The sequence below is a fragment of the Myotis yumanensis genome, unplaced genomic scaffold (genome assembly GCF_028538775.1).
Source record: "Myotis yumanensis isolate MYYU_CA2020_CCGP unplaced genomic scaffold, mMyoYum1.0.hap1 SCAF_15, whole genome shotgun sequence".
NCBI classification, from domain to species: Eukaryota; Metazoa; Chordata; class Mammalia; order Chiroptera; family Vespertilionidae; genus Myotis; species Myotis yumanensis.
Genome location: NW_027223766.1, coordinates 36,014,185 through 36,031,219, shown reverse-complemented (window position 1 = coordinate 36,031,219; position 17,035 = coordinate 36,014,185). Strand labels below are relative to the sequence as shown.

General features: G+C 38.8%; 1 protein-coding gene across 1 annotated transcript; it reads left to right on the top strand.

Moving 5' to 3' along the window:
• The first annotated feature begins 4,898 nt into the window (after positions 1-4,898).
• Positions 4,899-16,002, top strand: EBAG9 (estrogen receptor binding site associated antigen 9). The gene is made up of 7 exons (XM_070391905.1): positions 4,899-5,309; positions 5,746-5,843; positions 6,073-6,151; positions 7,112-7,270; positions 9,277-9,384; positions 12,648-12,739; positions 15,470-16,002. Exons 2-7 carry the CDS (start codon positions 5,761-5,763, stop codon positions 15,588-15,590), a joined length of 642 nt encoding a protein of 213 aa, XP_070248006.1. The 5' UTR covers positions 4,899-5,309; positions 5,746-5,760; the 3' UTR covers positions 15,591-16,002.
• Positions 16,003-17,035: the final 1,033 nt, after the last annotated feature.

The following is a 17,035-nucleotide window of genomic DNA, read 5'->3' as shown; positions in this document are numbered from 1 at the left end:
TTCATTGATTTTGAGAGAGAGGAAGGGGGAGGGAAAGAAACATCAAGGCGAGAGAGAAACATAGATCGGTTGCCTCCAGGAAGCACCGATGGGACCTAACCCTCAACCCGGGCATGTGCCCTGACCGGGAATGGACCCTGGCGGCCCCCGGGTGCATGGGTCCATGCCCAACCTACTGAGCAACACCAGCCAGGCTATTATGGCCATCTTATTGCTGCAAATAACATCCAAAGTTACACAGAATCATGTCAGACCTAGAGTCGTAAACATTCCCTTTCTTCTCCTTTTGGGAATAAACAAGGATGAATAGCAATGTGGTACAGATCGGCATGGGGTTGGGATGGTGGTTCCAGACCCTTAAGTGGGTGGGCGGGTGCGGGTCAGGGTGACAGGGCACGGGCAGCTGCTGTCCAAAAGGGGGCAGCACCGGGAAAACACAGGTTGGGGAACAATTTGCAACAACTGCTTTCAGCCTTTGCCGGTATCAACCTCTATCCTCCCTCGCCAGTCGCTTTGCCAACAGCGGAGCCGTGAGTTTCCCGAGGGCTCCTTGCCCACAACAGCGAAGAACCTGCGCCTTTTTAACAGCAACAGGATAAAAAAGAAACAAAAATCAGGCTTCCAAGAGAGAACCACAGGACGAAAGAACACCCTAGTTTGGGGCAATGGCGAGACCAGGCTGCATGCGGGGGGAATGCCAACTCTTTTAACTTCCAGTTAAAGCAAATCCCATCAGAAATTCTAGGAGGAGTCTAAATCCGAAATTAAGGAGCATTTCGCACCCTCCGGTGGCGGAATAATTGAGCTCTACCCACATTCAGATCAGACGGACACCGCGGGGGCTCCTTCCGTTTTTGCCGTCTACACGCTGCTCTCCCTGCCCCCTCCCGCCCCCCCCAAACCCAGGGCAGAGGGCGGAGCAGTAAGGGGCATGGTCCGAGCCGAGACGCGCTATGGACAGCAGGACCACGCGCGACGGACCCGGAGCTCTGCCACGGCGCCGCCCCGCACAGCCAGCAACAGCCACCCCATCCCACCCCAGCGCCAGCCCCCGCCGCGCCTGACGCCGCTCGCCCCGCCCCCGGCGCTCATTGGCTGTCAGACCCGCAGCCTCTCGCCTATTGGTCCAGACGGGACGTGTGGCGAAGGGGCGGAAGTGCGGGGCCCGGAGAAAACCCAGAGGCCCCCCTCCAGGAGGGCGTAGAGAGGGAGGAGCTGGGGGAGGGCTTCCCGAGGAGGCGGCGGCCATGGCAGCTGCGCGGCGGCAACGGCGCCTGCGACGGAGCGCGCGCCCGGCTTTGAATGAGCGGGGCTGGGACTGAACCGGCGGAGCGCGAGCTCGAAGAGGCGACCGGCAGCGCGCGCGCGCCTTGCATGCGTGTGTGTGTGTGTGCGCGCGTGCGCGCGCGCGGCCCGCGGCAGCTCGGAGCCTCCGCCGGGCGGGCGGGAGGGGGAGGGGCAGGTGAGTGTGTGCGGCTCGCGCGCGCCCGCGAGGGGCTTCCCTTCCCCATCCCCGTCGCCACCCTGGCCTTGGGGTGCCCTCTGCCCTTGTCCGGTCAGCCCTCCTCTTCGCTCCGCACTCGGCGTCCTCCCACCTTCCCCCCCGGCCCCCCCCCCCACCTTGACCAACTGCCATGCTGGGGTACTGTTTCCGGGTCAGGGTGGCCTGTGGGGTGAGGGCACGGCGATTGGGAGTGGGCCCCCGGCGTGCAGCCCTCGCCATGCCGCGCTCACGCCTGGGCGGTCGGCCCGCGGGGCGCCCGCCGTCCGGGAAACTCCCGAGACCCCCCCCCCCTGCCGCCTCCCCGCCCCCGCAGGGAAATGTGCGGGCCCTTTCCGCCCTGTCTTTGCAGACCTTGCTGCTTTCCCAGGCAGATGTTGCCAAAACCCAAATCCTAGCCCACCGGCACCAACTTTCAGCAGTTGAGAGCGTGTCCCAGGGCGCCGTGCGCATGGCGCCGGGTTGTGTAACCCGAGGACGCCGTTGTCGTTTTGCTCATCTGTGCAGTGGGTATGAGCCTGCTGTTGGCCAGGCAGGTGCAGGTGGGTGGCCTGACGTGGTCAGGCATTTTGGTGATGAGACGCCTTCCTTTCGGGTCATTCATTCCAGAGACTGGAGCCCGCCTGTGGGAGCGCCTCCGTGGCGTCTCGTCTTTGCGGGCCGGGCCTCGGTAGCCGGATCCGGTTCGGTGTTGGGCTGGGACCCGCTTCTCGCGTTCCGTTTCCCGTGCCCCTTCTCTCGCCACCGCCAAACTGTGGTTTGGGACACTTAAGTGCATTCAAGCAGAGTTTCTCTTTGGAGCCTGGTGATCCTCCTTCACCTACTTCAGAGAGTTGCAAACGTGATCGAGGATATTCTGTGTTAAATCCGAAGTGGTTTTTCAGAGGTTGGTCTGAAAGACATGCGCAGTGTGTGACAGTCTTAGGGGTACAGCTCCTGGGGAAGTGTTGGCTCCGGGGTGCACCGATGCAGACTGTGGCTTGACTTTAGTTTAATAAGTGGTAACACGGTGGCGACTGAAAGGGGCTCCCCAGTGGTTTACGGTGATTTACAGGGAGGAGAGGTAATTCAATCTTTCAATGCCTAATGCAGAATTCTGTTTTAACGTTGTAGGTGAATCTTTCCCCCTTGACATAGCGGAGGTGTCTGTCATGTCTTTTGATTTCCTAGAGATGTCATTTCTACAAAGGCCCTGAGGATTGGTTGGTTCGTGGTTCGGAAACTTACTCTGCGATAGCGCACGTGTTTGTATTTTCTTAGTAATTTTTAATGACACGTTAAGTTTAAATTTAGATGATATTAGCATATCTGAGTTCTAGAAAATGCTTTGAGGCAACCAAAGTCCAAGTTAGCCTAAGACACATGCTTATCAAGTTGGTGATCTCAAGACCATTTCAAAAAGCAAACCGAGGCGATGAGTGTAACATTAAAGGTTTCCCAAGGGGGAAATGGCGTGGGAAGAGCCGGAGCTTTGGGTTCAGTCCCTCCAAATCCTGGGTGAGCCTCTGAGCTCTCCTTTCATCTGTTCTTAAGGTTCCAGTGAGGGGCTAGAACATGCATTGTCTAGAACAGCGATATTCGAGAGGCACGCTGGTCTCCTGCAAGAATTTTTACAACATGCAATACCTGACTATTTAGTCAGGGGCACTGACCTCATTTCCCTTAGATTGTCAAATTAAAAATGACAACAGCCAACACAATAGCTGTCTGGTGTGAACGAATCAAATTTATTCCTAATTTTTTTTTTGTCACATTGGCAAAAATATATGTATTTTTTGGTGTGCCGCAGAATTTTATTAATTAGTTTATGTGTGCTGTGAGATAAAAAAGATTGAAAATCGCTGGTCTAGAACTTGTTGGGTGCTCAAGGAATGTTAATGTCTCTCCATCCAACAAATATCTGAATCCCCTGCTATGAGCTTGGCGTTGGTTAAGACTAACCTAAGCAAGACTGATGGGGGCTCTGCCTCCTTCCCTTGCGTTATCACAAGCTTGGGACAGCTGAGCAGTGAACAGTTTCTCAGTACTGGGCCAGTACTCTTTCCCATCTCTTGGTAGAATCTGTTACATAGTAGGCGCTAAGTATGTGTCTTCAAGGAATTGAATTGATCGTATATCTTCAGTGAATTGCCTTGGAACATCAAGTAAATAGGAGTCCCAGAGAATATTCCTGTCTGCAAATCAGTGTAATTGATAAAATCAAGTGTTGCTTGATAGTCAGCTTGATTGCATTTCCCCACTTAAGTGCAACTGGTTGGGAAATTTATCCTGGAAATTATAATATCACCGAATTTCTAAGAACGTTTATTGTTAGTGAGGTATTCTTGGCTTTCGAGTTAAATAGACCTAGGTTTGAATTAAAGTCATTGGGTATGGAAATACGCTTACTGTCTGTGCTTCAATTCTGTGGAATGAGAGCAATAATATCTCATAAGATGATTTTATGAGTTAAGTGAGAATGTTAGATAGTGCTTGGCACACAGTACCTGGTCAGTGAATATTAGTTCCTCTCTCTCATTAATCACAAAAGCAAATGTTTTGTAGAATCAGAAAATTCTTTATTGCTAGTATTTTATATTTTTGTGTGCTCATAATTGTTTCAAAGTTTTGTGATTGTTGCTAACATAAAAAATACACTTGATTATAGATTCCATTGAATTTTCTACATACACACAGTTTTACTTCTTCCTTTCCAATCTGAATGCCTTTTATTTCCTTTTCTTGCTTGATTGCACTGGCCAGAACTTGCACTATCATCTTGAATAGAAGTGATGAAAGCAGACATACTTGTGTTGTTCATAGTCTTAGACAGGGCCATCCCCTTGCCACTAATATTGTTGTGTGTCATTCAATAAGTATTTTTCAAATCACATGACTTCAGTGGTAACTGGAAGTAAAATTTCCAGTTGTTTCATCAGAAAAAGTGGATCTATTATTGACAAAATATTCTCATCCTCGCAATAGTTTCATGCCATTGTGGTCAGAAAAGATGCTTGATATATCAGTTTTCTCAAATTACTTAAGGCTTGCTTTGTGGTCTAATATATGATCTATTCTGAAAAATGTTCCATGTACACTTGTGGTCTAATATACGATCTATTATGGAAAATATTCCATCTACACTATAAAAAAATGTGTGTTATGCAATTTTTGATGAATTGTCCTACATATATCTGTTAGGTCAATTTGGTCTAATTTTCTGTGTGGATGAACTATTGATGTGAGTAAAGTATTAAAATCCCCTATTGTTATATTACTGTGGATGTCTCCCTATGACCATTAATAATTGCATATATTTCAGTGCTTCTGTGTTGGGTGCATAGATATTTTTGATTCTTATAACCTCTTCTTGGATTGGCCGCTTTATAAATTATGTAATATCTTTATTTGTCTTTTTTTCACACTTTTTTGTTTTAAAGTCTATTTTGTCTAATATGAGTATTGCTACCCCATCTTTCTTTTTATCTTCCGATGGAATATCTTTTTCCATTTCTTCACTTTCCTTCTGTTTGTGTCTTTCAGTTTGAAGTTAGTCTCTTGTTAGCAGCCACTCTATGTCTTTATTGGAGCATTTAATCCATGTACATTTGAAGTAATTATTGATAAATGTGTACTTACTGCCATTTTGTTATTTGGTTTTTGGTTTTGGTAGTTTTCTATTCTTTTCATCTTTTTTTCTCTCTTCCCTGTGGTTTGCTAGTTCTCTTTAGTGTTTCAGGGACACCCTGTTTTTCCTGCTTGATCCCGTTGTTCAGGAAGCAAAAGGCTCAAGGCAGTGTACCTGGGAACAGCTGTGGTGATCTCGCAGGTAATCCAAATCCCAGGAATAGAGCTCCTTCCCACGTTATGAATGTGGAGGGAAACTTAAACAACTGGCTCCTGACCGCTGAGTTCCTGCAGCTCCTGAAGGGTTCCCATGGCTTCAGAGTCTTCTCTATTTGGTATCTTCCTCTTGTTGTTCAGAGGCTGTTTATCCAGCCCTCGGTTGTACAGGAGTCATTGTTGTCTATGTATGTGTATATTAGGGAAGAGGTGAAATGAGTTCATTGTCCTCCACCGCCACCATCCTGGGCCTCCCATGATTTACATTTTAATTTTAAATTTACTGTGCTATATTTGTGGTTTATAAAGAAAATATGCCTGTTTTTCACAGCTTATAATAGGACTTTTAAGCTTGACTTCAGAACAGGAATATAGCTTGTAAAATCAACTTAATGCATTTATTTTTGGTGCCTTTTCCACAGGTTTTGGTTCCCATCATGGCTATCACACAGTTTCGGTTATTTAAAGTTTGTACCTGCTTAGCGACATTATTCTCCTTCCTAAAGAGATTAATATGCAGGTAAATACATTTTATGTTCAAATTGACCTGTTTATCTTCTTCCTAGTTAGATACCTTCATCTGATGCATGCTTTTCATTTTTTATCTTAATGAACAACTCTTAATTACTAAGGTACCTAATTCTAAAATTGGAAAAGATCTTTTATAAGCCTTAAATTACTGTCCATAGTGCTTTTACCTATGCTTGTTTTGACAGTTCTTGAAATAAATTTTTTCTCCTTTTTTTTAGATCTGGCAGAGGACGGAAATTAAGTGGAGACCAAATAACTTTGCCAACTACAGTTGATTATTCATCAGTTCCAAAACAGGTAAGTTTTTTTCAAAAGGTTGAATCAATGTTTTGGAACCATATTTTTCAAACTGGATTTCAGACCATTTAGTATGTCATGAAATTAATTTGGATTTTTGTTACATATTTTGATCCTAAAGTTTTTACTTGGTTCTTTATTTTATTTCCTATTGTTTGGCTGAGATTTTCTGTTTTTTTTCTTACTGGTTTCAAGAGTGTGGTTGCTTGTTGGATCACTTTTATAAGTATTAGTCAACATTTATATCACCTGGGGATTGGTGTCTGTTGATTGACTTTTCCTATGTGAGTTGAGATTTGTTGATTTTTGTGTGCTGAATAATTTTGGGTTATTTCACAGACATTTTGAATATGTTTGAGACCCTTACCTTATTTAAATACTATCAAGAATGTTAATAGCCCTAACCGGTTTGGCTCAGTGGATAGAGCGTCGGCCTGCAGATTGAAGGGTCCCAGGTTCGATTCTGGTCAAGGGCATGTATCTTGGTTGCAGGCACATCCCCAGTAGGAGATGTGCAAGAGGCGGCTGATCAATGTTTCTCTCATCGATGTTTCTAACTCTCTATCCCTCTCCCTTCCTCTATGTTAAAAAACAAAAAAAACAAAACAAAAAGAATGTTAATATTCTTTATGTAATCAGGCAATCAACCTGATTAGGCTTAGGTTGTAAGTTCCAGTCCTCCTTTTGTGGGCTGTAGTTGTAATGTCAGTTCAGTTTTCTAAGTATTTGCTTTTGTTTTGTTTTGTTTTAATGGATATAACAGGATGTCTAACTCAGAGTAAAAGTATTTTTTTTAACTTTTAATGTAGTTTTGGTATGTGAAATAAAATTTATGTTTTCCTGTTGGTTAAAAATGTTTGAAACCTAATGTTTTAGCAAGCCCATTTTTCTAATAAACAATGAATGAAATGTCAGTTAGGTTCTCCCTATATGGTGACAGTATTGATCAATTAAATTTAGACAGATATTGAAGAGTGGACTTCCTGGGATGAAGATGCTCCCACAAGTATAAAGATTGAAGGAGGGAATGGGAATGTGGCAACACAACAAAATGCTTTGGAACAACTGGAACCTGACTATTTTAAGGACATGACACCAACTATAAGGAAAACTCAGAAAGTAAGTTAAAGATTTGTGTTTTTAGCAATTAAACTATGAAGCTGCTTTTCATATTCCTATAGTTAAAATTAGACAGTATAACTAGTACTGTTAGAAAACCTATTTCTGATCATTGATCTGTCATGTTAAAGGTGAAAGTTTATATATTCAAGTGACCTAGACACAGATCTAGTAATTTATACACCTTTAAAAATTATATCTAGACAAATTCTGCTGTATATTAGAATTTGTGGAGACTAAGCTAAATAAAATACAATTCTAACCATAATAGTGTACACAATTTAGTGATGTCTATAAACTAAGTGTTTTCTGTTGTTTGTAACCATTATAAAATTGAGGCAAGGCTCTGAGAACTTAGAGTAATTATAGTTTTGTGTTAGTCACCCATACTTTATTTAATCCCTTTTGAGTTGAATATGGATGATCACTTAAAGGGAATTATTAAAAAAAGAACAATGGCTGAGTATTTTTCTCTTTTTTAATCAAATAGTACATATACTTAATAAAATTTTTTAAATCATAGGTTACAAAAGAACTTTTATTGAAAAGCAAAGGACTGCTGCCCCATCACTTTTCATAGGCAGTTCTACTTTCCAGAAGCAGCCACTCATACATAACTTTCTGTTTAGGCTTCTAGTGCTTTTCACTATATTTACATATCTCTGTCCATCTATCTATCTATCATCTGTCTGTCTATCTTGCTTAAATTGCTGTGCCTTGATTTACCATTCACAAACATTGTCCACTGATTTTATACTATGGTAAATGAGGGTTTATTTCATACTACCCTTACCCTTCTTTCCCCTCTTTCAAATTTTATAATGTTATTATTCCAGTATACCTCACCAGTTACTCTGCTATTTAAAAAACACACACACACCTAAACTTTCATTTCTTGTTCAGTCAAGCACAGAAAATATTTTTTTATAAATATGCTTTTTAAATGAGGAACTTATTTGTTCCACATTTCTCTGTTAGTTTTTCACCCTCTTCTACCTTTCATCTAGTTTCAGCTATGTGTTTATATTTTCAAGGCTGATAACATTTACATGCTATAATCATAATTGTTTTTGTTGAGTTATCTAAATGTCTCAGTGCTGAAAAGCATTAAGTTGTGTATTTTTCAAGGAGTTTAAGTGAGTTTCTTATTATTTTGGAAGTATATTGCTGCTCTTAATAGTAACCCAATATATTACAATAGTACCCTAATAAATTAATTAGAATGAAAATGCTTTTAAGTTACAAAGGTAATACTACTGGCTTGAAAAAGTTAATGTATTTATAGATATCTACATGCATAGGGGGCTGGTTATACTGTAATAGGATATAGCTTTTTTTCTTATTTAATACTGTGACTAAAAGTGCCTAATAACATTTTGGGGACCTGAGGTCTAAGAAAGAAAGCAGGGAAAGAGGAATGAGGAAGAGGAAAATGTATTATTACTTTTTAAGAGAAATACAGTGTTTCTCACTATGCAACTGATTTGTGTGACAATTAAGAATTTTGGTACTTTTTATAGACTAAAATTTTTTTACGTTACAAATTTTAAAAGAAAAAAGGTAGAACATATCCTATCTAATAATAGACAAACATGGTAATTAACCGTACCTTTGCTATGCCTCCCATTTGGCTAATCAGTAAGATATGCAAATTAACCGCCAACAAAGATGGCGGTTAATTTGCATACGTAGGCGCGAAGCAGCGGAGCAGGCAGAGCGAAGACTGAAGGCGGCTCCAGCCAGAGCAGCGAAGGCTTGAAGGCGGCTCTGGCCGGAGCAGCGAAGGCTTAAAGGCAGCTCTGGCCGGAGCGAAGGCCTGGGTCCCGGGTGCCGGAGGAAAACCGGTGCCGACAGCCAGGGGAAGGGAAGGCCTATTGCACGAATCTCTTCGTGCAACGGGCCTCTAGTTTAAAATAATTATAAAATGCTTGGTTAGGTAATTTTGTCTATATTTATGTAGTGATGTATAAAATATTCCTATAATTCTATTTCAATTAATCTTTCAGATCATCATTAAGAAGAGAGAACCATTAAATTTTGGCGTCCCAGATGGTAGCACAGGTTTCTCTAGTAGATTAGCAGCTACACAAGACATGCCATTTATTCATCAATCAGTAAGTATGTTAATGGTATCTAAGCAAGGATTGTTTTGATTCTGTTTTCTTTAAAGAAGAAGAAAAACAATAAAAATGAATTGAACATAGTATTTGTATTTCTGTTACTTTGAAACATGTTTGTCAGATTGAGGGAGGCTAATCTGGAGTTTTACTATTCCTGTCCTTTATGAGATTGTAAATTACATTAGATACTAACATCAGAGTCCCATTGTATACATGAAAGATAGAGACAAAATGTTGTTTAAAAATACCACCTTTAAAGAGATTACCACTAAAATTTAACCATAACAGCAGGTTATTTTTAAGTGAGTTGTGAATTGTTTCCCTAATAGATTTTATTTACCTTTAAAGTATGACTTGACTTTAAATGTGTTTGACTTAAATGCGATACCTTTAAGGCTAAAAGTAGTGAGGAAAGTATATCACTGCAGTTCTCAACCTTGGAAACGTATCAGAATTACCTCTGAACTTTTTAAATACACCAAGGTCCAGACCTAAGCTTAAACATGCTTTGATAGATTATTGATTAGTAATTTTTAATTGATTGTATGCATCACCTATTGTTGTAGAACAACCCCACAGGGAGTGGCTTAAAACAACAATAAACATTTTTCTTCACGTACAGCTTATGTGGGTCAGGAATCCAGGGGAGACAAAACTGGGTGGTTCTGGCTCAGGGTTTCTAATGCGTTTCCAGACAAATTATTTGCTGGGGCTGTAGTCATCTGAAAGCTCACCTGGCACTGGAGAATTCATTTCAAAGGTGATTCACTTACATGCCCAAAAAATTAATGCTGGTTGGTTTCACAAAGCCTCAAATCCTTGCAATGGACCTCTCCATAGGGCTGCTTGAATTTTCTTATGACATACTGCTGACTTTCCAAAAACAAGTGATTCCTGAGAAAAAGAGCATGTAGGGGTGAAGCCACAATGCCTGTTTATGACTTAGCTCTATCAGTGACACACTGTCACCTCCACATTATTTTATTCATTGGGAGCTAGTTACTAAATCCAGCCCACATGCAAGGGGAGAAGAACTAGGCTCCACCTCTTGAAAGAAGGAGTATCAAAAAATTTGCAGACATAGTTTTAAACCACTACATCTGTCTGTCTGTTCATCTGTCATATTTGTTTAAACTACACAGATGCTTCTGAGGTCTCTCTCCAGGGGTCCCATGTTTATATACATTTTTTATTCAGTGATCAGAAACTATTTTTACTAATGCCAGATGTTATGCTAGGTGCTAGTAATGTCGTGGAAAGTAAGCATAACAGGCAGGTCCTTGCCTCAGAAGAATGCATTCTCATGGGGAAGGTACAATGCTAAATAAATGATCACACACATAATAAATATTACAAACTTAGATAACTCCTATGCAGGTACATGATCATACGATAGCACAATAGTACCATAGATATTTCTCTAAAAGAGCATAACACCAGAATGTGCAATTTTTTATTTTCTATTTTAAATTGTAAATATTCATATATGTATGCTCCATATTGGTAAAGTCATTCAGAATTCCTCAGTGAATTAGTACACGTATGCCACCTAACAGTAATTATATGATATTATAGCATAATTATAGCTCATTATAAAGTTGTAAATCTACAACTGCTTAAAGAGTTGGGAAGGGGTAAAAAGGGTAGGTAGAGATTGTCTCCAATGCTTTTCCTCCCAAGCAGACAAAATAAAGGGGCATTGCCTAGGAGAGAATGGTAGCAGACTCCTGCACTTTGTTCACTACAACAAAAATGTTTTATCACCCATTCCACAAATAAGGTTCTTCTTTTAAATTTCACATTCTATTTTTTTTGGGGGGGGAGGACTTATTTATATTGTGATAGCTCTTTTTTATACTAAGGATATTAACTTTTTCTGTCATCTTTTACAGTATTTCAGCTTTATATTTTGGTTTGAATGTTTTTGGTGTATTTAAGTTTTATATAGCAAATCTATCAATCTTTTACAATTTTTTCTTTTTTTACTTAGAAGGCCATCTCTACTAAAGGATCAGATATCACTCCTTTTTATAGTCTTAGTAGTTTCACTTTTTTATATCTAAATTTATATACAGTAAAAAGTCAAAAACCTCAGTGGAAAAATGGATAAATGTACAAATAAAATAGATGTAACTTGACAGCATGAAGAAAAATAGATCTCACTAGTTCTCAAATTCAGAGTAAAATAATAAGACATCATATTTAGATGTTAAAGTAAAGATAGAAAAAATAATTGCCAGTATTGACAAAGGTAAAGGAAAGAAGCTTTTACCTACTGCTGTTGGGAGGATAAGTTGGTACAACTTTTCAAGAGAATCATTGTATTTTGCTTCAGTGGCTTTAAAAATCTTTTCTTTGATTTAGTAGTTCTACTTTTTAGAAATTTATATTAAAGAGATAATTAGAAATAATTTTAAAACAATTTTAATAGAATATTACATTTATGGGTAGGAGGAGAAAATGTAACATCTTTCATTTCATTTTGTAAGTGCTGAAAAAGAGAACATAATAAATTTGTTCACAGATTGGTTCTAGTTATTTTATGCACGTAATCACTTCCACACCTCACTAGAAACATTCCAGAATGAGCATTTTCATTGTTTGTGGAAGAAAAAAGTGAACTTTTAGAATCTGGGAAACAGTGGGAAATAGTGGCCAGCCTGATGGTAAGTAGGACAGGAAAAGCAGCACAATATGGAAGCACTCCAGTAGAGTAGGTTTTGCCCGATTCCTCATTTTGCTTGGTACCCTGACAATAAGTGTCACTGAGAAATCTATGCAGTTCTTCTGCTGAAGTGAAGATGACTGTGCTAGTTTGAAACTTGGTTTTTCTCTTCATCTCCAGCACAGAGTTGTCCAGTCAAGCATCTCTAATTCCGTCTTCTCCTTCCGCCACTCTGACCCCCTACCCCTTCCTCTTACTGAAAAGAGAAACAGAATTGGTTTATTCTTGTCCATTCCAAACTATAGTAGGCAAAAAAGAAAAGTTATGTTAAAGGAGTATTCTTTAAAACAAAGGAGGAAAAAAGTGGGACTTGCCCAGGACTGGTGAGTGCTGAAAGTCAGGAACCCCTCCGTTGCAGGCAAACCAGAAACAAATCATTTGGGCCTTGTGTAGGACTTGGTGAAATGGTATGGACCTGGAGCAGATACAGGGGGGTGACAAGGTCTGGATTATATTTTAAAAGATGCTCTTGTTGACTGCTGAGGGGAGAAAGTACGGCTCTTTATATTGTAGTTTTGTTTTTTTATTGTAGCCTGAATTAGGCGACTTGGATACCTGGCAGGAAAATACCAATGCATGGGAAGAAGAGGAAGATGCAGCCTGGCAAGCAGAAGAAGTTCTGAGGTATTTGAGTAATGTTTACATTGCAACATGAGTAGAAGGACTAGATTTGTTCATGTTACACTTGAGGTCAAGAAAGCTTATTCTGCCAAATGGTACATTTTTCTTCATTCTCATTTGAACCTAATATAGGATATATATATTTTTTAATTTCAGACCATGTATGCTATTTTATGTGGTTAAAACCTCACAGAAACCAATAATGTATAGTATTATAGAAGCAAATTAATAATTTTTAATGGCAAATAAGATCTTTTAGATATATACACTATATTTATACTTCATTCCCTGTAAAATATACTTATCTCTTGAAATGTCCTACTATGAAATGCGAGTCACCACTATGTCACTGAGAAAGCTATACAGTTCTTCTGTTGAATTGACGATGACTGTGCTAATTTGAAACTTGGTTTTTCACTATGTATTCCTCCAGGTCAGAAATTATACCTTTCTTTTTGTTTTCCCATGGACTATCATAGTGCTTAGCCCCTCAAATATGAATTAAAATAACTTATATAGCATTCTGCATTTGTATGTGTATCTGAATTGATGCATTCAAAGCCCTATGAGGTAGATAATGTAAGTCAGGTACAGCCCATTCTACAGAAAAGGAAATATACTGGAGGGTTTCAGGTTTATTTTTGTTGGTTGGTGTGTTCTTATTTCTTGGTTTTTGTGAGTAATAAACTTAATTCTTGCTAGCTGGATTAGCTCAAAGAGTAAAAGTAAAGTTTGCTTAAGAGAGTTTGTGACTATCATCACTGATGAAAACTCAGCTATTTAAATGAATCTAAATTATGTTTGCATCTTGAAAGATGAGATAGTAAAATACAGCTATTTTATTTGAAAATATTGCTTTTATAATAGGGATAGAAAATGAATTGCCCTTTATCTGACTATTTTAACAAAATGAACTGATTGCATTTTTGTATATTCTTTGCTTGTCTTTATCAATAAATTACTACTACCTTGAACAACCAGCAGAGGGTGCAGTTAAGTAACTGGAAGTCATAACTGACTTTCTTTTTTGGTCTTGTCCTTGTTTTCAGGCACCCCCGCCCCAACTAAGGGGTCCATTTTAAAAGTCAGTAAAATTATGAGAGTTTTAAATATTTAGTTCCTATTTGGTAGTTATTCAGTATAAAGGAAATATTTTTAAAATTTCACACACCATCATTTATATTGTATGGATTGTCCAAAAAGATAAATCATTTATTTTTTTACTCTTTTTTTGGGTAAATCATAGATATTGAATTCTGAGTATTTTAGAACATATTGGGGATTCTACTAACCACAAGGATAAAGGAAAGGGCTGTTTATTTTGAACCCAGCAATCCTAATGACAGCACTGTAGAGCATATGAGTTCACAAATATCTGAACATTCGCTGTGCAAAACCTTCTCTTTCCCACCCTATCCTCTTGTACCCTGAATGAAACAAGACCAAAAAACCAAACTCAGTGTTTCACATGATACCATATCTTAGTCAGTAGAAGACATGCTTCGTGCTGCAAAGTTGCTTAAACTCCTACCACTACTACGATCAATTTCATTCAGGAAGAAGACTCTGATACTTTAGTAATTCCAGATGTGTATCAACAGAAAATATATTTTGTCTGCAGTAATCTCTAAGTTTCTTCTTGTGCCAGAAACATTAATTGTTGATGTTTATATTTCAGCTACTGACCAGGTCAAAGCTTGATTATCCTATTTGTAACATAGGCAGCCTTTTATAATTCTTTCCCTATCTCCCTTTTTACCATGGGCATTTTGACTTTTTTAGTGCAAATTATCAGTTTTGCTTGAAAGTGGGAGGAGCTAGTGAAAACTAAAATTTTAAGAATTATTCTTTTAAAGCTAGTTAATTGGCGGTGATGGTCAAAATGTTGCCTAGCCCTGATTGGTTTGGCTCAGTGGATAGGGCGTCGGCCTGCGGACTGAAGGATCCCAGGTTCGATTCTGGTCAAGGGCATGTACCTTGGTTGCGGGCACATCCCCAATAGGAGGTGTGTAGGAGGCAGCTGATTGATGTTTCTCTCTCATCAATGTTTCTAACTCTCTATCCTTCTCCCTTCCTCTCTGTAAAAAAAAAAAAAAAAAAAAAAATGTTGCCTAAAACAAGTCTCTACTTTCTTGAATTTTGGTCATTTATAACTCTGCTTACTCCCAGTTGTAAGTATAATTGAGATTTGTATATACATTTCACTTACTGTAGTCAGCTTGCTACTACATATATAGGTAATCTACACTAGATTTTTCTTTATATAACCTAGTGTGGCCTATGCCATGCCCAACTGTGCTACAGCTTTCTTCCTCAACCCTGCATGTTTCTTATTTTCTCATACCCTAAACCTTTAGATCTAGGACCAACTTCTATTTCTCTCCTTAGGCTTATTGCATCACCCACTGCTACTCTCAAGATGTGCAATAAGTAAACATCCTGCATGCTGCCCCTTTATTAGTAGAGCTGGTCAAATATTAATCCTTAAGTAGAAGTCATATCTATGTTCTTGACATCCTTCACTGATTTTCAATTATTACAGTAACGGGAGATTGAATCGTCAGTATCAGCCTTTTCTGAGTGGTATATAAAAAAAGCAGTGAAAAGAATGTAGACTTTTTATCTACATTTGATGCTGCTAAAAAGGCACTGCTATTTCTTTCTGGAGTGTATTTGCCATTTTACCTGTGTGGTATTTTCTAAAAGTGAAAATGGGAATATGCTTCTTTTCAGGCAACAGAAGATAGCAGACAGAGAAAAGAGAGCAGCGGAACAGCAAAGAAAGAAAATGGAAAAGGAGGCACAGCGGCTAATGAAAAAGGAGCAAAACAAAATTGGTGTGAAACTCTCATAACAAATGTTCTTCAAATGTCATAGTGCCAGTGGGAGAAATATGAAATCCACAGCCCAAGCAACATTTGTATGAATCTAAGAGTATTTCCCGAGTACAAACACACTGTTTGATTTAATGCATTCATCCGGCCATTCAGGACACTAGGATTCTGTCAAAGTACCTTGAACTTGTAGTGATTGAGACTCAAAAGAACAAAAAAGACTTATGAGACAATATTTTCTTCAACATGTTCCATTATAAGACAGTTGTTTGCTGTAAGCAAATGATTACAAATGGAATATACCAGTACCTCTTCAAGCTGGTGTTTCTAGCTGAATAAATGGGTGTAAATAATTTTGTGGTGGAAAGAACTCTTTCGTCTATAATGTTCTTCATTGTGCATAATGATAAAATAAATAATTTTAAATATTCACTTGTTTCCATGATTACCCGACCTAAATCAGACAAACTTGCAGGGCTTTAACTTTTCTATTCATGTTGTCAGAAGCTGGTGTTGGCATACATTTCGTCTAATTTGGACTGGCATTGTTTATATTCAATACAACATTAAAGAATTCAATGATTTTAGTTTTCAAGAAAATAACATTAAATGCAATTTTATTTATCATAAAGATTTTTGTACATCATTATTTTCTTTTAGATGGTGTTATAATGTTATAATATTTATAATTTATATTGCATGTATAAGCACATTGAAAATCAGATAAAGTGGCAAATTTGTTTTACATTATTATGACTGTGAGTTTTAGAAACTAATATCAGTAGTTTTTCCTTTTTGTTGTAGATTTTTAGGATGTTATGGTCTTTTTAAGAACCTTAGTTCCTCCTCCCCAAAACCCATTCATTTACAAATGCAGAAAGCCTTTAGTTCTACTCTTTCAAAGCATTCAGATGATTTCTGTATCAGCTTTACATATCTGGTGTAATGCAAGTTACCTGTGTTGGCTACAATATTGATTTATTAAATTATAAACCAAGATAGGAATAACAATGACTTTATTTTTGGTGTCCACTAGCTCTAAAATAGTTTTGAGGAAATAAGATAAATATTGTGTTCACAGGGGAAAAAATGTAGATTTAATTGTTTAAAATCCCAATAATTTTTTTCTCCACAATTAAAAGACATTCAGCCTGATTTTCTAGGGCTTTTAGAATTTTTAAAGGTTTATACTTTCTTAAAAGTTATTGCCCAAAATTAACATTTAGTGGATTTTTAAAATGTCATACCCTATAGGCCAAATATTGCTAATATATTTGAATTAAAATGATACTTCATAATAAAATGACAAACTATACAGTGAGGGCTCTCTAAATCCTTGGACTAATCTTCCAGAGTAAATGTGACTGGAATCAGCTGAAATTTAACTTTGGCAAAAAGCTTCTTTTTATAGCCCCAAAGCACATTTTCAGATATGTTTATTAGAGAGTTTTTGCCAATAAACTTC

Bases quoted from the DNA above. Each gene is read 5' to 3' on its own strand.
- EBAG9 (XM_070391905.1), top strand. From the start codon at position 5,761: ATGGCTATCACACAGTTTCGGTTATTTAAAGTTTGTACCTGCTTAGCG. The intron at 7,271-9,276 runs GTAAGTTAAAGA...TTAATCTTTCAG, and splicing joins CTATAAGGAAAACTCAGAAA to ATCATCATTAAGAAGAGAGA. The intron at 12,740-15,469 runs GTATTTGAGTAA...GCTTCTTTTCAG, and splicing joins CAAGCAGAAGAAGTTCTGAG to GCAACAGAAGATAGCAGACA.